Consider the following 21,815-nt stretch of genomic DNA (forward strand, 5'->3'; position numbering starts at 1 on the left):
TAGCTAGCAAGGGATCAATACCTTTAAGGAATATGTTTTATTTTCATAAAACATCTTAAATAACCGGTGTTGCGTAAGAGCTATTTGTTTTGTTTTTTCTCTTAACCTTTGGAAGAACAACGACAAATAAGTACACGAAAGCAGCCATTTCACTGTGTGAGGTAGTACACAACAATGTGGGTGTAATAGTCCAAATCAAAGATGCTGACCATTTTTTTTGCAAATTCTGCTTCACCCAGTGCAGCGGCTAGTCCTCTTGACTAACGCTTGTCCGTTTCACCCCCTTAGGGCAAATTAAATATCTCGTTTAGGGGATGTTTCTGAATGAATCGCTAATTAAAATATGTCTTAATTTTTGTATGTTCTATGAAATGTGAATTAATCGAGCTTTTTTTTCTTGAGTACAGTTTAACACATATACTTATTCAAAAATACTCTGAATATCTTTGGTTACTTCAAACCAGTCCGTCAATCCTTGGAAGGGTCGCCATATAATGTTTTGTACTTGTGACCAATCGCCTTTCGCTTAAATACACAAAACAAAAGTTACCAGCTTCTATAATTATTTCAAAATATAGCATAAAATTAATAGGAATGTGTTCACCTATTTACATATATATATATATATGTAAACAAGCAATACGTAAAAAAGATAGGCATTTCCCTTACCCAGTGTTTACCATAACCATATGCAACGGAGTAGTTGCGAGGTTGCAATATAATGATGCGAGATGTTGGAATTACTTTTAAGATATCGCATCATAATTATTCTTTACCTCGCATCATGTTTTCGCGTTCTCGGCCAAGATAATCCAAAGATAATGATTTCGGATCTTCGCTTTTTTACTGTTTGGCCTTTGAATTACTAAAGGTGAGAACGGGAATATCAGTGCTATAGCACGACATTACAATGCGATATATTTATTTCGCGATCTCGCAGCGTAATATTGCGTTCACAGACCTTGAGTTTGTACAATCTTATCGTGTCACATGGTCCTTCCGCTTGTACTCTAGACTTTGGGCTTACAAAACAACGAGGCATCTTGACGAAATCCGTTTAAATTGATTAGGGTAATATAATATATGCTCTTTTATGATAGATCTGCATATTAATTCCACAATATTTCCTAAGATGATGTATAATATTAATACCATACACACATTCCGTGATATGATGATGAATTGCCAATGGGATATTATTAGTCACATACAGGTACAGAAACTTATGCGCCATGGCTTTGGTGAAAAATATATTACAAAGTGTATTCACGTTCATGGCTAACTCAATAGACGTATTCGAGCTGCTTTCACACGTGTATGCGTATGTGTAACTCGGAAGTCATCCAGGAGGGCATAATATCTATGAAAATTGCATTACTTACTATTTCCTTAACATACATTTTAATAATGTGATATTAAACTTTTGACTAAATGAACGCATCGTATGTTTATATAGGACTTTTAGCAATTAAAGAACGTATTTGTTTATTGTGTTTGATTGTCTGTGCATGTGTACCTGACCGTTTCACATACCATCACTCAGTGTTGTATACGATTATATTTCACCCCATACAAGAATGATCAAATCCGATTGGCTTAAAGCGGTCACGTGCCCATGGGATATTTTCCATACACCCCGAGTAATTTCCATACTACCCGAGTAATCGAGTAGTCGGTTGAGATATAATCGTTGAACCGTTAGAAACTGACGGTGTATGGGATATACACCCTTAATAATTTAAAACCATACGAGAGCGAATAATACTATCCATATCGTATCATACCGCACTGAAATATAGTGTCGTATAGAACCGAACGATGATGGTCAATTCCTCATTATAACATAGACAAACCATGTTTTGGAGTGGGCATACATATATATCGAACACAAAGATGGTGAGTCACACATAAGAATAATGAAGATATTGTAGGGGATGATGAGTTCTCATTTTCACAAATGCGAACATTAAACTTTTTTCTTGACAACTGTGAAAGGATGTTATGTGAAACTATGGTCATTAAGAGATTTATTGACTTGATCTTAAATTGAAATTTTAAGCCAAATAGTTACAAAACTGCCGTGAAAAAACCATGAGGCAAATGTAACAAAGAAAATGCGGGTGCAAGACATCGATTGATGACTGTGAAAATGTGCGTCTAATTATTTTAGTAGTAGCTTGATGCAAAGCACATAAACAAATTTAAGCACACGACTTCACAAACAGAGCCAATCTCAATATAGTGATTCCCTACCATATATGTTAATGATAACCACTGCACTAACAAATAAATAAATTATCGATCATCGCAGCAATGGTTTTGTCATGGCAGAAAAGATTAAGATTACGGCTTATGGAACCAGTAAGATTACAGAATGTGTTTAAATAATTGATTTAAAATATGGGAGGTGTTTGACGTTATATCATATAGCACATACATGATATGAAATGATTTAAATACAAACATTTTCAAATGTGTGAATTTGATCACAAATAGGTTATATATGACCGCTTAAATAGTGCATCCCAATGGACGTATAGTGAACGTTTAAGAATGTCAATGCTGATTTTAGTTATACTTAAAAAACAGTCGGACATAGAAACATAGAATTGCAAATTATTTCAAACCAAACAGTACTACACACAAACTTTTTAATCAAATGCACTTGAATTTGTTTTGACTGTTGAATAACCTTAAATGTTTTAAATCCCTGCACATTGAATCGGGGTGTCAATGTGATGTCAAGCAATTTAATTATATTAAGTTTCTTTGTTATCATTATGCATTTAATTATATTAACAGATTGTGAAAGTTTTGCCACATCGGAACTTCCGGTCTGGATTGTCCTCAACAATGCAGAGCCAGCAAAGTGTGGAGAGCCTCCTCCAGTACTGCCCTCAGTACAATACATTGAGTTGCGTTATGTCAACTGCTCCACTTCCTGGCTACGCCGTCTGTTCAGCACGCTACTGACACTCGATCATGAGGTGCAGTGTGAGCTACATAGATGTTCCATAACATCGTCTGTCGGTGGTCTATCTACAAATACATTTGCGACAATAAGGACGGGTTTTAACAATACATTCCAAGTGCACTGTTCTATGAACTGCCGCCTTTTTTTGGAGGCTCTAGATGGTCTGAATATTAAATGCCTGCGTATCAATGGGATGAAGGATTGTTTCAAACATTGCCTTTCAGACTTTGTAGGTTTCTTCTATAAGGTACTTCAATCGCTCTCACAACTGGAGACACTTAATATAAGCGTGAAAGATATCCATTTTGATCTGTGGGAGGCTCTGCACAGTCTGAATATCAAGAGTGTGACTCTAAGTCTGAAGGGAAGGTGGAGTGGTCTCATAATAAATAATGTATCGAAGTTGTCGCAGGTTCTCAAAACACAGATGGACACGATTATTATTGACTTGAATGCCCACCAAGATCTGCTAGAGGCTCTGTGTGGTCGGAATATAAATAGTCTCAGTCTTTGTGGAAGCGGAGAACATTTGGAAGCGAATCGTGTATCGGCGTTGTCTAAGTCGCTCTCGTCGCTAAAACAGCTTGATAAGCTTGATGTTATTGTGAACAATGACAGTCCTGGTCTGTGGCAGGCCCTCCATGGTTTGAATATCAAGAGTCTTAGTCTGAGTGGTGGCAAAACAGGTTTGATAGTGAATCATGTATCGGCGTTAGCACAGTTATTGGCATCGCTCATACACCTAGAAACGCTTAGTATTAAATTTTCTGAATACAATCCCTGTCTAAGGGAGGCCATCCGTGGTCTAAATATAAAGTGGTTGAGTCTTTATTATTTAGGTCAATTGGATCACACATCGTCATTATCGCAGTCACTAGCATCGCTAGGATTGCTGGAAACGCTTTTTGTAAAATTGCGTTTAGGCATTCCCCTTCTATTGGAGACTCTCTGTAGTCTGAATATCACATGTTTGAGTGTTGATGGGGGCTCTTTCGACGTGAATCATGAACAGTCGAAGTCAATGTCGTTGTCACTTGCTTCGCTCACACGGCTGACAAAGCTTTGTATTAAAAGCAGATATAACTGCCCAGAACTGTGGAAAGCTCTCCATGGTCTGAATATCAAGAGTCTGTTTATAAGTGAATCTACAATGGAAGGTCTGCTGGTGAACGAACAATTGATATCTCATTCACTATCATCGCTCTCACAACTGGAAACGCTTACACTATATGTAAGTACATGGAGAGTCATTCAGCTACCTATTTCACTAAAGTATTTAAATATCTACTTAGGCAAAATATTTGCATTCCAATTTAGCGAGATTGTGAACACACTGTCTGCATGTACTCAGAGAGTTGAGATTAAACTTGAATTCTGTGTCGCGTTTGATGATTCAAAAGAACAATACAAACAGAAACTGGAGACGCTGAAAAATGTTAAGATGACACGATTTCTGATATATACCTGGACACCCTCAATAGAAAATGGTTCTGATTGGTGTGTTCAAAAAGTTGTTGTTCGTGAAGATGGTAATCATGATGATGCTATCGGTGATGATATGCTATATAAACAATATATAGACGATGTGGCTGGCTGGCTTCGTATTTCTATGAGATTTCATATTAATTAAGATCCAGTTTCGATCTTACATGAACAAAACAAAGTTCTTAATGAATTCATCTGCATTTCTTATATATAATATAAACATTATTTGTATTGTCCAGAAGTGTTTTGAGATGCTGCGTTACGAGACCGATGGCATCTTACTCGAACTTGTATTTGATTTACTACTACAGTTAATGTTTATTTTAAGTTTTTAGTATCTGTAGTTGATGATTATGAATTGCTTCAGGGTTTATAATTGTGTATTGTTGCAGTACGCTTATTGCAATAGCTTACCATAGCAAATATTGCTCATGGGGAGCTTTTGAGAAACATTTTGTCCGTCGTCCGTCAGTGTTGTAAACCTAAAGACTTATCCTTTTGAACCGCAGGGCATATTTTAAGGGCACTTTTCAGAAATTATCCTCGGTAACATTCTTTCAAGTTTCATTCTGAACGTGTTGGTTTGTCGCATTAAGTATAGTATGTCAAAGGAGCTAAAATAGATTTTTAAATTAATAAATCTTCCCTGACAACACTAGAGTCAGTGATTTAATATTTGACGTGAAACTTTATATATTGATCCTCTACAAAATGTGTTCAATTCTTGCCCCTTGGGCAAAAACTTCTTACTTCCCATGATTAATATGGATTTAAATAATTATTTACTTTAAAACTATTCGTCGATGAAACTGCAAGGGTCAGGGATTTTTTTGTGATTTGTATGGTTTCAGACATAATTTTAAGACCTAAATCGGGACACGTCTATAAAACATACTTTTGTTATTTTTATGAACCTAATGGAGATTTTGTCTTTTATTATGTATAGATAGAGGACTGCGGTTGTGTCTGTGTCGAAGCTTTGGTTAAATCAGGGATCTAAATGTTTGTATAGGTCACTGGTTAAATTGTTTTGATTTCGTAATTAGTGTTGATCATAATACTAATTATGTAATGTTTTGATGATCATAAGTTGACATGGTGGTGTTAATGTTGAGCGAGAAGATGTTAATGAGGAATGTTATTTTAGGTGAGTGAAATTATTAACACGTGCATTTAAATGAGAGTACTGTTGTTAGAAATTAAATAAAATTCGTAACGTTGAAAAGTTAATAAAAACAGTCAAGAGCATTATTTTAAACTTTAACAACATGTATGTAAAACACATTATATATGTACTCAATGTTTATGCTCAAGAACATTACTACAAAATTGACAATTTACTGAACGTAAGAGACCATCTCCTCTCAAACATATTAAACAACAAATAATGGCCTCTGTTCATATATTTGTTTTACTAGTCAAGTATAACCAACTTTAATTGATACGTTAAGTGACTTTTATAAACGCAATTTATTGTATACTCGTACGTCTTCCATAGGAATGTAATACAATATTTGTTGACAATATTAGATTAGTGCCCTATCGTTTTGTAGGCCTGGAATAAAATAACATCAAGACTTTCTGAGCAATTATTTTTATTCGTGCTGAGCTGTATATATTTAAAACGATAGACATTAACCTGTCGTATTGTTCATCATACCTGCATGCCCCTATTCTCGCTCCAATATTAAATTATAATCGATTGACCATTTTCATGCATTTTTAGCAGGAATAAATATGTTTTCTGACGTTTGTCATGTAAATCACGAGATATTTCACTTAATATATGCAAATACATTGTTTTTGCAGTTGTGTTACTTTTAATTGAAATATATTTCAGATTGCTATGAATTTGTTGTTTTGGTATTGAATCTTGATTAGTGTTCACCAAAAATGTTGACTTATAGTTGGTTGCGAGTAATAAGACGTATCTCTTAAATTTGAGTGATATAAACGTCTGTTAACCTGCTATAAACAATGTATCAGACACCTTTGTATCAGGTCGATATCAACGAAGAGTTAAAAATAAATGGAAAATTATTCACATACAATTATTAAAATTTTAATATAAAATAAGTGCATATGCTGCGATAAAGTTTTATAACAACAAATAAATTATTTTATGTATTTGCTTTCATGAATCAAACAACAAACACTGTTTAAAATATATTATTACATAATGATAATTAATATGATAAGGATTAATTCAACAAGTTTGAACTAGCACACTGTATGATATGTTTTCAGTTGGTGTCCATTGGTAGACAGTCAGGAGACGTGCATAATTGTATCATTTAAATACTACCGTTAAGTATGAAAACGTAGAAAACAAATCATATATGTCCAGAATTGATAGAAAGTAATGCCATATTTAGAACATAATTGTTTAGCAACAATATTATATTTTGACGATTCCCGCTTTTATTCGATGAAATTTAAGTAAACAAGCATTTTTTTCGTCATCATATTATCCTTATTTTTCCAAACAATTCACATCAACACCAAATGCACATTCAAAATGCAAGCTTAAAAAACAACAATTAGATATTAATTGAAATGTTAGTGGCTTAAACGTTTTGATATTTTACCCATTTTCATATGAAATAAATTTAAGTATGTGTAGTCTTTAGAACATTTAAGATATTTAATAAATTATCAATTAATTAAAAGTACACACCTTAAATTTAAAAACGCATTTAAACAACAACAAACTGTGAATAATGGTTTCTGGCAGTATCAGTAACGAACACATAAATTGCAATATTTTTTTAAAATATTTATTCACACGTTAATACAGAAGCAATATATAAAACATATAGGTAGAAAAAGTTATAAAATAAATAAATTATCTTAAATAAATCGTTTCAGAAACTGAAAACAACATTAAAATGCACTACATTAATATTAACTAAATACAGCTATGTATATATTCTTTATCAAATGAGACTGAGTGTTATGCGATAACAGAAGAAACAACCTGAAAGACTATTATTTTACTTAAACTAAACCCTTTCCCACTCAGAAGCAAAGTGAAAATTGCTATGTGCAAACAGCATAAAACCCTAACCATAACAACTGCGAGTAACTCGCAGTCGGTTTAGGTTTTATGCTGTTTGCTGCTCATCAGTATATTAGGGTTGGATATGAAGCCTTTAAAACTTGAATACAGTAAAGAAAGGTATTTAATTAAATGTAACCTTCTAAGGGACTACGAATGCGTCAAAATATATAACTAAGTGGTAAAGGGTTAAGCAAACAGAATTTAAACTTCAACTGCTTTACCCAAATCTTTAAAAATGTCCCTAATGTAAACACACATTTATATCTCATACAACTTTCTGATATCTTGCCCCTCGGTTCTCTTTGGACACATTTTTTTTTATGAACACGCCTCCCTCGTCTTGTGACCTCTTTTTCACGCCACAGCGCTTCTTCACAACTCGTTGTTTTGTTGACTGTCTTGATTGGTGACCATAGCCAGCATCAGAATCCGACTAAAAATGAATTAATTACAAGGGAAAACATTTTATGTGATTGTCATGAATTAAAATAGGATAGGATATTATCAAGGACAATAATCATAAAAGTGACATAAATAAAATGCAATATGTGTTGTTAATAATCGATAAACTAAACACAGCTTTTAATTATGTGTCACACCAAGAAAGCTATTATACAATTAAAGAATAATTTATGTGGTGTCAGAAACTTGTTGCATTTGGCTTAGAAATAATTGATATGTAAACATGCCTAAACCGTAAACAGTAAAATACATTGTAACAACATATATATATATATATATATATATATATATATATATATATATATATATATATATATATATATATATATATCGGCATAAAGGCATGTGAAAGTATTCTAGTTAAACTAGAGTGCTGATAGTGTCTAGATACAATTGTTATTTACAAATGACTTTTACTGTGCTTGATGTATATAGTGTTTTTATGGACGACAGGGACGGTTTTTGTCTCCAAAATATTTAACATCACAAAAAATGACATTTTGTGTATACTTGTGTGGTTGAATATATTGTGTTGAACCTTTCAAAGTTTGAACTGTAAACTGTGTTACCAAACTTTAGGCTGTGTGAGTGCTTTACTGATGAACAGTGTTGCATTCAATATAGAAATAACAGAAACCATAATTTTATTCTATGAAATGTGTTCCAAAGGGAAAAGCAAGTTGTGCATCAATATTGCATAGATATTTGGATATCATCATGTTTGTTGAATCCTAGTTTAATATTTTAGTTAGCATTTATTCAAACTGAATTATATAATGATTCTATGCTGGTGTTTTTTCTTATAATTTTATATAATCCCTGATTTATATTTGAACATTTTAGATTTTAAATACAACTTAATTGATACATTTTCCTTGTGTGTGCTGTAAAACATTGATGTTGCATTTAAACACATAATATGAAGTAAGCTTAATTCAAATATTGTAAGTATATTGTTTCTTATCCCTGGCAAAGAAAAATGTGTATTTTTACAAACGTTTAAGACACAGTTTCACTTACATCACTGTCATCCCCTAGTTTTGCCTGCAGACGATAGCTTAAGTCAGCCATGTATCGTCTGTACTGGTCGAGCTGGGCCTCGAGTTTATCACGACGTAATCGTTCGTAGTCGAGCTGAGCTTCTAGTTCATTGATTGTTCTATAAATAGACATGGGCATTGGTTAATTCCGTGACACTTACTTACATTCTCACAACATAAGAGCTCGTAGTCCAGCTGAGCTTCTAGTTCATTGATTGTTCTATCAGGGTTCCCAGCTTTTTGAATTAACAAAGTTCCCTGATTTTTTTCCATGAATTTTCCCTGATAGAAAATAAAAAAATTCCAGGATCATAAGTTTAACCTATTTATTGTTTTAGACAACCTCAATAAATAGCAGTTGACGCCAATAACATGTATTATATATAGATGCATCAAAGCTGCTATATAAACAAAGAGACGGAGAGAAGTATGTTATTACTAATAGTACACTAAGCTACAAGTATACTACAACGCCACCATAGCCAGGCAGAGGAATTGATATGCTGTTTTTATTGTATGGACTTTTCGACACAAGTCGGAAAAAAGTCTGACCAAACAAAATTCCCCCGAGTTTTCCCTGAAAAACAAGAGATGTGATTGTCAGAAAAACAATGCCCCCCAATGCGTCGCTTTGATTTTTTTTACCTTTGACCTTGAAGGATGACCTTGACCTTTCACCACTCAAAATGTGCAACTCCATGAGATACACATGCGTACAAAATATCAAGTTGCTATTTTCAATATTTCAAAAGTTATTGCAAAACTTTACTGTAAGGTTAAAGTTTTGGGACAGACAGACAGACAGAGCAGAGCAGACAAGCAGGCAGGCAGACAGAGAGACACACACACAGACAGACAGACAGGCCAAAAAACAATATGCCCCCGATCATTCGATCCGGGGGCATAAGAATTAAGATTGATTGTGAAAACATTACATTTTTTGTGCAAAGTCAAATAACATTTCCTAGCTAAAACCTCAAGATACACGTTATATATAGGTAAGAATTACTCGATGCTTTCATAAAATAACTTGAAGAAGGTTATTACGTGTAAGAAATTTCCTCTGCATTATTAAAAAGTTTGGAATAGCCATTTTCTTTTTATTGCCACAACAAATATCTACACACAACTGATGAAACCAACCATTTATTGACAGATGTTCACTGAACATTTTCCGCTGGTTTGAACATGGTCACAAAGGCAAAGTTACGACTGCTCACAAAGGCAAAATTGTGACTGCATTCACAAAGGCAAAGTTATGAATGCATTCATAAAGGCAAAGCTACGACTGCATTCACAAAGGCAAAGTAACTGCTGCATTCACAAAGGCAATGCAACGTTTGACTGCATTCCATAGGCAAAGGTACGACTGCATTCACAAAGGCAAAGTTACAGCTGCATTAACAACGGCAAATTACGACTGCATTCACAAAGGCTTAGCAATAACTGCATTCATCACTCACTTGTCCTTGTCTTTGATGGTTTGCAGCCTTTTGCGATCCTCCGGCAGAGGCCCGCCCAGCTGCGTGTAATTCTTTTTGGCAATCTCCAGGAGTCGCTCTAGGTCCTCAACTTTGCGTCGGTCCCGACCTGATAATGATATTGAATGGGTATGAGGGATACAGTGTTAATGTTTGTTTTGTAAGTTAATAGACCATGTAAAATGTATTCTTGTCGAGCAATTGATAATAAGCTGATTATAATTTATGTATGCTTACTAAGATTAAAGTCTCATAACATAGAGTAATTGTGTACAACGTCTTTACATGATAGGTTAATCTAACAATTGACCACAAATCTCATGGAAAACGAGTGCCTAGTCTTTTATAATATGTTTTGCTAGCAGATGTAAGTAAGACTTAATGACTAGACTTTTAGAAAGGAATCAACATCTAGCTCCAGAACAGATTCAGTATCCTCAAAAATGAGTCAAAATCAATATGGGCCAAGGTAATACGCCATTAGAGACGTACCAACTCTGAAGGAACATCTTTGAGAGGAAGCGGCAAAAGAAAACCCTTCTAGATTCCATGTCACCAAGTTCAAATGAAAGTGTTGCAACTTTGTATAAAGAGAAGGATAGCAAAGTTAAGACTTCTGCAAGAAAAAACTGGCTGAGGAAACACCGATGGCTGCTGAACACAAAGTCGTGTAGATTTTTCAAAAGAGCACAAAGACTCGTAGCAGGAGATCGTCGTCACCATTAAGACTTTCCTGTGAAGTCTGGTCACACAGAAGAAATGGCATAACATATGAGATTTAAAGATCAGTTTGAAAAGAGTAAATTGACACTGACCTGTCCTGGTCTAAAACCACTTGCTGATATTGAAGAGTTCGAAACGGACATATAGTATGACATGGACGCAATCATACTGGAAATCAGCTGCTTAAAGAATGTTTATGTTGACAGCAAAAAAAAACTGGGACACTACAAGGCTTCTGCTGTTCATCCTCAAACATAAATGGGACAGGCAGCATATTCAAGATGACTGAAAGAAGGGGATCATCATCAAGCTTCGCTAGAACAATGAACTTGAAGACAGCAAAAATTGGCAAAGCCTTACACTCGCAATGTCACAAGAATGTCTTTAGTGGGTTTATATTACATATTTTACATCAGCCAGACAAGATCCAAAACACAGGATAGAACGCCCGTTTGAAAAATGAAAAATGAAAACCAGGTATGAACCTTATCTTTGAGCTTCGACAGATTCTTGATTTGTCTGTTGATATAGCGTTGGCAATTGACAGACTACACCAAGACTCACTCATGAAAATCCTTAGTTAAAACAAACCACATGGAACTGATGTCTTAAGTGTAACAAGGCTGTATCTTGGTGCATGTATAATTCAATCGTCAGGAATGTCACAGGATAAAAAGACAAGGTTTGCAGTGAACACTGACCCCAGTCTGAGAGAACCTGGACTTCTCAGATGACATTGATGTCCTTGCTACACTGACCTCAGCCTCGGAGAAGCTGGACTACTCCGATGACATTGATCTCCTTGCTACACTGACCTCAGTCTAAGAGAAGCTGGACTTCTCAGATGACATTGATCTCCTTGCTACACTGACCTCAGTGTAAGAGAAGCTGGACTACTCAGATAACATTTATCTCCTTGCTACACTGACCTCAGTCTAAGAGAAGCTGGACTACTTAGATGACATTGATCTCCTTGCTACACTCACCTCAGTCTTAGAGAAGCCGGACTACTTAGATGACATTGATCTCCTTGCTAACAGGCACGAAGACTTCAAAGAAAAAAGCCTCTACTATAAAGCCATTAGGATTTGACAGATGGTCCCAACACAGAAGAGGCAGGTCTTGGGAAAAGATGACAATACAAATTAAACAATGCAGAATATGGTTAAAATTTGAAATGGCCAATCAGCAAAGCCAATTTTGCAATAAAGCTCTTTTAGGGTTCCGCAGAATTAGGCACAGATCTTCATCAGCAATGTTCTACAATATTGATCCGGAATCTGAATGACTTCCATTATTATTCAGAAGCAATTAGAAGTCTCCCAGAATAAATGTCTATTTCAGTCTCTCCAGATTGTCAGTGCAAACGCCATCTGAAATTGAAGACCTGCACACTAGAAAAGGATATCAACCAGGTCTTTTTCTGCCTATCTCACGGGTCCGATAGTCGGACCCATTCCATATGCCAAATATGGATGTTTTTTCCCAATTATCAAAAAAACTATTCCCCATTTCCGACCAAAATAATCGAAGCCGAAAAATGCGTTTACCGGTAGATACCGTGTTTTAAATAATCTGGCGCCGTGTTTTAACATGCCAATGCGTAGAAGGTCATCGTATCGAGTGTTTCATAATGCAATTTTGCGATCTTGTGACTTCAGACAAGGTGACGGCCGCTTGTGTCTATTCATTTCTTAAGACACATTTACGGTCATTTTTGGCCAGAATTAGCTTTTAAATATTGAAGTGCTGGATTATTCAGAATTATCAGGTATGTATACAACAAGTGATAACCATGTGTAACCATTAGTTATTGTAAATTGGTTGAGAATCGATATCGATGGTATGAGGTAAATACATGTGGACTTGTTTCACTTGCAACGTTACTGTGGTTCGAAAGAGTATATTTGGATTAACAAAATACGATAATCGGACGCAGTCTTAAAATGTCGCATAATTCGAAGTAGTATCGAAGTAAAATACGAAAAAATGACTCGAAAGGCTCACACAAAATGAATGTTTTGTGGGGAAATACTACCGCCTGTCTGTCTACGGAGTACGGTTAATCCAGAATCTGCCCGAATCTGACTCGCCCATTAGCAAGCAAGTGATGAACATTTGCCACTGACAGATTCAGAGTCACTACCCTTTGTAGCTTCTTAACAATTCAATGCTGTACATTTATGATGTTCAGCTTTACTTTAGTGTTTCAAAAAATGGTTTCCTTCAGACATTTGGCAACTTGAATTTTGAATAAAAATATGTGTGATGCAGGTCCTTCGACTGTGAATATTCATACAAAAAATCCTTAATGACAAATCCAGCTATGTATTTTATTTGAACTTCAATCATTACAAAGTCTGTGTTGTTTTATCATACACATACTTACGTTAGCAGTCGACAATGACTGTTGCATTGTAAAAAAAACAGTTACATAATACTTTCTTACCATTTTTGGGCAATACCTATATATGAAAACCTTAGATTTAATAAGCAAAAATCAGAAAAATAATTTCCCATATAATGCTTTTGTCGATAAAAATTCTTCCCAATTTGGAAGATTTCGCGACTCGCAAAATCCCAATTTTGCTAGGTACTTTTCCCCAAAATAGACAGAAAAAGCCAGTCAACCACAGCTGAAACGTTCCATACAAGAAACTGGAGTGGTCAATTTCCTTCTCATTACTACTAAAATCGCTACATAGCTCTATAAAGTTCAACTCATTAAAAACGTAACCCAGAACAACTGCAAGAGACTTGGAGGCAAAACTTTTAGAAGGACCTAACAAACATTTGTATACAGGCAGCTCTTCGCAATCACCTCAAGCACAAGACACGGCAGAAGATACAGGATGATAAGTCCTCACAAAAACAAATTATACAGATTTTCCCTCACCTCGGGATTCTTTCTTCTGTTTATCGCTGACAGAGATGGAGGCCCCATCTGTGTTTCCCTCCGTGCCCCCTGCTTCCTCGTCCGACCATTCCTCCAGGTGTTGCAAGTCATCTGTCCACAGTAGAAGAACAGATGTGACAAGTGCAAATATAACTCGCTTTCGGAGTAATGGGAATAATTCTATAATATAATAATAATAACCACCGTTTTGCAGCATAATCACCAAAATATGTAACAGAATAATACAGAACAAAATATAAAATGGAAATATTCGCCGGAATGAAAATGACAATGTCTCATAATTCAATAAAATTCATCCATTCAATTCAAAAACAGTTACCTCGGTTTCCGCCAAGAATTTTCACACAATTTTTTTTGCTGTATCTGCGTGCCATGTCTAGCGGTGTACGACCCTGAGTGTTGCGTAGTGACATGTCAGCATTCTTTTCTAGCAGCCATTTCAGAATGTGGGCGTGACCTTGAGCTGCAGCTGTATCATGTATAAATATTCTCCTAATAAGTTTAAACAACTTGAAACATTTTAGATAATATTCATTGTATTGTATTATACACACGCATCAATGTCGACTTGTGTAAAAGTTGGCTTGCTGTTTAATAACAATTATATACTATTGTCGCTTTCTTACCTTTATAAGCGGAAGTAGACCCCTTATCATCCTGCTCGTTGATATTACTGACGCCTTTCTCGATGAGGGATGCCAGGTGCTCCAGATCTCCAGAAAATGCTGCAAGGTGTGCAGGATATCCAAGATCTGTAAATGAAATCAGGACCAATAAAGAAGAATAATCTTTATAACTATATGAGTCCTGATCTTAAACATTTGTCCCATCCTAAATACATACTTTATGTGTGAGGCATGGTGATCTTTGACTTCATAAAGCGTCACAACAAAAGCTGAGTATATGATCTCTGAAATAAAGGTATCAGGGCCCAATAGACTTTATAAATGTCCATATTTTACTAACCTGGCGAATTTGGTTGACGCAAGAACAACAGTGCATATGACATTATGACTTAGGTCAAGTGATCTAGACTGCCAGAGAATGCTGCAGTAAGTTTTAGCAAATTATGTCAAGCACTTAAAGAGGTTCTGCTAAACAAGATACAGTAAAAATGAATTTATTTTTTATTGTCTAAACATTAAAAGCGGTTGACCTGCTGAGCACCTTTTACTTTTTTGAAATTTATTGAAAGATGGTTTATGATTATACTATTTAGTATTTATATATTTTTGAAATATTTGTATCCACCGATTTAGCTGTGGTGCAAAAGTGAGGTGATTATCATAATATGACAGTTAATAATACAATAGTTATTTGAAATAACTTATTTCAGTTATCAAATGACATTTCAAAGTCTATAAAGAATAAAAGTCCAACTTAAATATTAGTTTTAAGATATGTAATTACATCCAATATAATCATTGTCATCTATATATCTATTTTTATAAATCAAATTTAAGGGTCATTGTTGTGTTTGTTTTTGTCAAAAAACTGGCTTGTTCCTAGCAAGCTTTTCTTCATGTTTGTATTCTATAATGTAGGATCATATTATACACATACTGTCTAATAATTGGTCATATGTCTTGCAAGTTTGTTGTTACATAAGGATTTTGATTCATACTGAAAGTGAGATTTAGTTTAAAACTATCCTGCCAAAACCTGGGTCATATGTACACCAATTTAACCTTTTCCCACTCAGAGGCAAAGGGGAAAACGTTCATGCAACCAGCATAAAATCAAAACAGCCTGTGATAGACACAGTCTCTTCAGGTTTTATGCTGTTTGTTGCTCATCAGTATGGTATGGTTGGAAAAGAAGAATCTATTAATAAAGGTCTATAATTTGATTGTCTTAGGTTCTCAAGACGCGTCTAAATGCATTTCTGAGTGGTAAAGGGTTAAGAAACATTAACTACTGTTACAAACAATCTGCTTTAATTAAAGCAACCTTAACTATTTTTACAAAGCATCTGCAAGTTTGTTTGTCTAAAATATGTTGTTGATAAGTTTGTAGACTAGAAGGCATCAAGTAAATAGCTAAATCAATCTCTATGATTAGTTACTTAAGTTGTGTGCGTTATCATTCCATCGAATTACGCTACAGTTCTGTAACCAACCTTCTGCTTCCTCTTCTTCCCCCCTTAGTAGTGGATCTCGACCAAGCAGCTTGACACAGGCAAGTTTGGAGAATCTCCAGGCCACGTCCCGCGGGATCTCGCCAGATTTGTTTGTTATTGACATGTTGGCACCCATCTCTATAAGCCACTGTAGCACATGCACATGGCCCTGGCCAGCAGCTGAATAAATATTATGTGTTCAAATAATTGATCATATTGACTCTGTTAGTTTTGGGTCAATATCTCTGAGTTATTGTGCAATTTTTTCAAACACGAATATTCAAAGTTGAACAATGGGCAATTATGCATTCAATTTTTGTTTGTTACCCCTGTTGTTAACAGCAATTAGTCTATCTATCATTACAATATTGATGAAATGGATACTATACGTTTTTGGTCAATATCTCATAGTTATTGTTTAACAGAACTTAAATATTGTTACTAATGCATACACAATTTTGGACTGAGTTACCCTCTGTTGTCAACAACAGTTAATTGATTTTTGAATTAGGTCAAGTTTATACCATATGGATATTTGAATGATGCTTTCTTTTAGATGGCTACATTTGACCTATTATGAAATGCATATAAAATATTGACTGCAATACAATTTGACAGCACAGTAATATTTCCTAATTGAGTTTTTTTATTAGCTCCATAAAAAACTTTGTTTATTCAACTATTCTTTAGTCACTTGACCAACCTTAGCATGATTGATGAGTAAAGTATACTATTGATGATATTTCCAACGAGGCATGGATAATTTGACCATTGAAAAAAGACATTTGTACGGCTGATCACATTTGGAGTATTTTCTTTTCTCCTGTAAAAAGGCATATTGAATGTGAGTTTTAAGTACATTTACTTGTATTGATCAAATCATAGATTATTAACTTTCGTGAATTGAAACTTTAGGCTGCTCATTTTTTTCACTGTATGTAATATTGTCATGGTAGAACAAACCATTTTTTCACTGTACATAATGTTATCATGGCAGAACAAACCATTTTTTCACTGTTCATAATGCTGTTCTGGTATAACAAACTGTTGCCTACAAAAAGCCTATTAGATATCGCACCTTTATGTGCAGGTGTTGAGCCCTTGTCATCACGTTCATTGATGTTCACTACTCCATTCTTCACAAGCATTCACAAGTGGTCAAGGTCACCGTAGAATGCAGGAACATAGGCAGGGAATGCCAGATCTGAAAAATTATTGATTTAAACAAAATGCAATTATTATTTGATAATAATCAAACAACCTTATTTTTTTATGAAAACAGCACACAGTATTGCCAAAAGATGTCAATTATATTTTCACAAAACTGTTTATTTTATAATGAAAAAAAGTAAATTATATTACATATTAAAGTGCTTGAATAAAAGAAACTATTATTGCAAATCAGAAACACTGTTAAATCATAATCAACATATACCATATTACTGGATTAAAAGCCATGATACAGAAAACTACAAGAGAAAAAGAAAAGATTTACAAGGACATGAATACATTAACAATGGCATATACTTCTACAAGAGCACAGCATAGCAGGTGCCAATGCTCCGCTGTGTGTGAAGTTTTGAATAAATGAAAGCTTGTCAGAAGAAATGGAAGAAAGGTAAGTGGCGAGAAAAACTCATTAAGGTGCATCTACATAGGAAGTTTCAAAGTTGTACGTGGAAGCTCTTTGATTTTAGAGGCATTGTTAAAGTTTTATATGACAGGTCACAGTGACCATGACCTTTGACCTAGTGACCCAAAAATGGGTGTGGCATTTAGAACTCGTAAAGGTGCATGTACATTTGAAGTTTCAAAGTTGTAGGTGGGAGCACGTTGATTTTAGAGCATATGCTTAAAGTTTTATATTAGAGGTCACAGTGACCTTGACCTTTGACCTACATGTAGTGACCCAAAAATGACTGTAGCGTGTAGAACTCATCAAGGTGCAGCTACATATGAAGTTTCAAAGTTGTAGGTGGAAGCACTTTGATTTTAGAGTCATAGTTAAGGTTTTAGCACGACGGGGACGGCAGACGTTGGACGACGAGCTGGCTATGACATTACCTCGGGTTTTCTCCGAAACAGCCGAGCTAAAATGGTCTCTAATTAGCATCTTTATTTGATACTTTGGTATTTTTCATTTGAAGGAAGTCTTTTCTAAGCAAAATTCAAGTCGAGGCGGAAATTGTCGTACCTAATTAGGGTTAAAACAAATACAACGGTAATGTCCTACACTCAAATTTTATTACAAACCTATCAAAATGCATATCTCAGTGGTAGAGGGTTAAAGGTAAACAACAATAATGTTATAGACCTGTTTTCACCAAACAACAATCTTGAGTCCACAATTCCTTGCACATTCAGAGCATGGTAGCCTTTACTACACACATACACCTCTTCATGTTCTCGAGAGGAGAGAAAGGGAGAGCGAGAGAGAGAGCGCGAGGGAGAGAGAGAGAGAGCGAGGAGAGAGGCGAGAGAGAGAGAGAGAGAGGAGAGAGAGAGAGAGAGAGGAGCTATGAGCGAAGATAGAGAGAGACGCGAAGAGAGCGAGAGAGAGAGAGAGAGCGAGAAGAGATAGAGATGGAAAAGAGAGGAGATTAGCGAGAGCGCTAGCATAGCTAGTATAATCTCTCTCTCTATACTCTATCTATCTCATGTCTCTCTTATCTCGCTCGTCTATAGGTCTCTCTCTCTCTCTCTCTCTCTCTTCTCTCTCTCTCTCTCTCTCTTAAGTCTAAAAACAAGAGCACCGCATAACGGGTGCCACGCTCGACTGCGAAAGCTTTACATATTTTTTTTTAGAGGTCACAGTGACCTTGACCTTCGACCTAGTGACCCAAAATGGGTGTGGCGTGTAGAACTCATCAAGGTGCATCTACATATGAAGTTTCAAAGTTGTAGGTGGAAGCACTTTGATTTTAGAGGCATTGTTAAGGTTTTTGTTATAGTTTTGTATTAGAAGTCACAGTGACCTCTGACCTAGTGACCCAAAAATGGGAGTGGCATGTAGAACTCATCAAGGTGCAACTACATATGAAGTTTCAAAGTTGTAGGTGGAAGCACTTTGCTTTTAGAGCCTATTTTAAAGTTTGATATTAGAGGTCACAGTGACCTTGACCTTTGACCTTGTGACCCAAAAATGAGTGTGGCGTGTAGAACTCATCAAGGTGCATCTACATATGAAGTTTCAAAGTTGTAGGTGGAGGCACTTTGATTTTAGAGCCAATGTTAAGGTTTTAGCACGACGCCTACGGCGGACGTCGGACGTCGGACGAGCTGGCTATGACAATAGCTCGGGTTTTCTGTGAAAACAGCCTCGCTTATAACTAGAGTTTTGTCACAGACGTAACGAATACCCCCACATGCCGCATTGACACAGAATATTTTGCATGTTGTCTTCACAAAAACAGCGGACACCATGCTCAATGTTTAAAACGCACTTAGTGACCCCGTGACTTACTTTTTGACCCGGCATTACCCATGTTCCAACTTGAACTACACATCTTCTAGATACAACTTCTGAACAAATGTGGTGAAGATCAGATGAAAACTGCTTGAATAAGAGAGCGACACCATGCTGAATGTGTAAACTGTACTAAGAGACCACCTGACCTAGTTTTTTATTTGTCATGGCCCTGGTTCAAACTTGGCCTTAAGATCATCTAGATTAAACTTCTGACCAAGTTGGTGAAGATCGGATGAAAACTACTTAAATTAGAGAGCGGACACCATGCTGAATGTTAAAAAACGCACTAAGGGACCCCATGACCTAGTTTTTGGTCCAGCATGACCCGTATTCAAACTTGAACTAGACATCATCTAGATACAACTTCTAACCAAGTTTGGTGAAGATCTGATGAAAACTACTTGAATTAGAGAGCGGACACCATGCTCAATGTTTAAAACGCACCAAGTGAAACCGTGACCTAGTTTTTGACCCGCCGTGACCAATGTTCGAACTTGATCTAGACATCATCTAGATACAACTTCTAACCAAGTTTGGTGAAGCTCGGATGAAAACTACTTGAATAAGAGATCGGACACCATGCTAAATGTTTAAAACTCACTAAGTGACCCCAGGACCTAGTTTTTGACCTGCCATGACCCATATTCAAACTTGACCTTGACATCATCTATATACAACATCTGACCAAGTTTGGTGAAGATTGGATGAAAAAACTTGAATTAAAGAGCGGACACTTAATACGGACATACTTCGTTTATGGGGGTATAAAGAATATTCTTTCAATTTGAATATTCACGAATTGCTTTAAATGTGAGTCAAACTTCCATTACCCTTCTCTTTCTACGTCATTCTTTATGTACAACAGTTTGTTAATGACTTAATCACAAGTGGTAGTCTGTATATATTCAAACGCTGGAAGTATTATATTTTTCTCTGTGTTCTAACTTTATTCTTTATTTTTTAAGTCTTATAATGGGTTGGTGAAAGCGTGCCATAGACTCACTCTCAGCCTGTTCTGGGTCGTCCCGTTCCCACTCAATGCCGTTGATGTACTCATTGATGGCGTCCTTGTAGAACTGCTGGGCTAGATCCTCGGGCGTCTCCACCTGGTCGTTACGCGCACCTAGCACATGCGTGGGGCTTATACCCGTGCTGACGAGGAACTTCAGGCATGGAAGGTGACCCTCGGCTGCAGCGTAGTGTGCTGAAATCAACAGTGTGTATCAGCTGATTGATTATCTACTTAATTCAACGAATAACCTTTATATCACCGTATGTAAATATTATTGCAATCCGTTGATATTAAGTGTCTGATATCGGGGCTAGTCCATATAAACGGACTCCCAGAGCCTTTGATAATTTTTGCTATGGCGGCTCTGGCAGTCCATATGCACCCCTTCATTAACATGGGTGAAGTTCAGCGCAGCGAATCCGTGCGCTTCACTAAACAGTCGTCGTTCGAGACAAATTGAGGAGAATAATGAATAAACTTCATAAACATGTTAAATTTACCTGAATGGCAACCTACGGATGTCATCCTTTGCATGCACCCTATAAAAACACGACGATGTTTCAACACACTTTTCTTGCTGACATGTTTATGTTTAAATTTGAAACAGTGTATTCTGTATCGAATACCACATCGTTATCGACATTATAGGCTGGAGCACATAACCCGACATGCAAAATATTGGTGTACTGCGACCTAACCAATATTCGGTCAATTTTCCAATATGGCGGATAAAGCGTAAAAAACATAACCTAAGTCAATAAAATCAATTATTTCTTGCTTTAATGGTACCATTCGGATGAGTTTGTGGTTTAGATAGGTAAACTTGTATAAGTTCTTGCAGTTTCCGTGTTCCTTAACCCTTGCATTGTTGATAACATTTTGTACCCATGGCCAAAAGAGAGCGCATTGCAACTATCAGCAACCCATTGGGTTTTAAAGCTGATAGTTGAATTATTGCAACTTATATCGGGGCTTGAATGTTGCGCACAAAATATAGACAAAGAAGCAAAACTTTCCTCCATTGTTTGAGTCCTTCCCCGGTTGTAATCTCTAAATATTACCAATATAAAAA

At 35.9% G+C, this 21,815-nt stretch overlaps 4 protein-coding genes and 1 pseudogene across 45 annotated transcripts in view; 2 read left to right on the forward strand and 3 right to left on the reverse strand.

The window, feature by feature from the left end:
* LOC127881976 (uncharacterized) overlaps positions 1-6,310 on the forward strand; it is a 27,132-nt gene extending 20,822 nt beyond the window's left edge. The window contains exon 6 of the mRNA XM_052430260.1: positions 2,803-6,310. Within this exon, the coding sequence (XP_052286220.1) occupies positions 2,803-4,604 (1,802 nt within the window). The 3' untranslated portion in view covers positions 4,605-6,310. The remainder of the gene's footprint in view (positions 1-2,802) is intronic.
* The window catches only part of LOC127881977 (exocyst complex component 8-like), a 156,227-nt gene that overhangs the window by 134,186 nt on the left and 226 nt on the right, over positions 1-21,815 (reverse strand). The window lies entirely within an intron of this gene.
* LOC127881984 (EF-hand domain-containing protein D2-like) overlaps positions 1-21,815 on the reverse strand; it is a 188,951-nt gene that overhangs the window by 92,559 nt on the left and 74,577 nt on the right. The window lies entirely within an intron of this gene.
* Positions 1-21,815, forward strand: part of LOC127881980 (lysophospholipid acyltransferase 5-like) — a 152,184-nt gene that overhangs the window by 79,060 nt on the left and 51,309 nt on the right. The gene's annotated exons all lie outside the window — the stretch shown is intronic.
* LOC127831217 (ankyrin repeat domain-containing protein 42-like) lies at positions 7,418-21,632 on the reverse strand (annotated as a pseudogene).

The sequence above is a fragment of the Dreissena polymorpha genome, chromosome 5 (genome assembly GCF_020536995.1).
Source record: "Dreissena polymorpha isolate Duluth1 chromosome 5, UMN_Dpol_1.0, whole genome shotgun sequence".
Taxonomy (NCBI): domain Eukaryota; kingdom Metazoa; phylum Mollusca; class Bivalvia; order Myida; family Dreissenidae; genus Dreissena; species Dreissena polymorpha.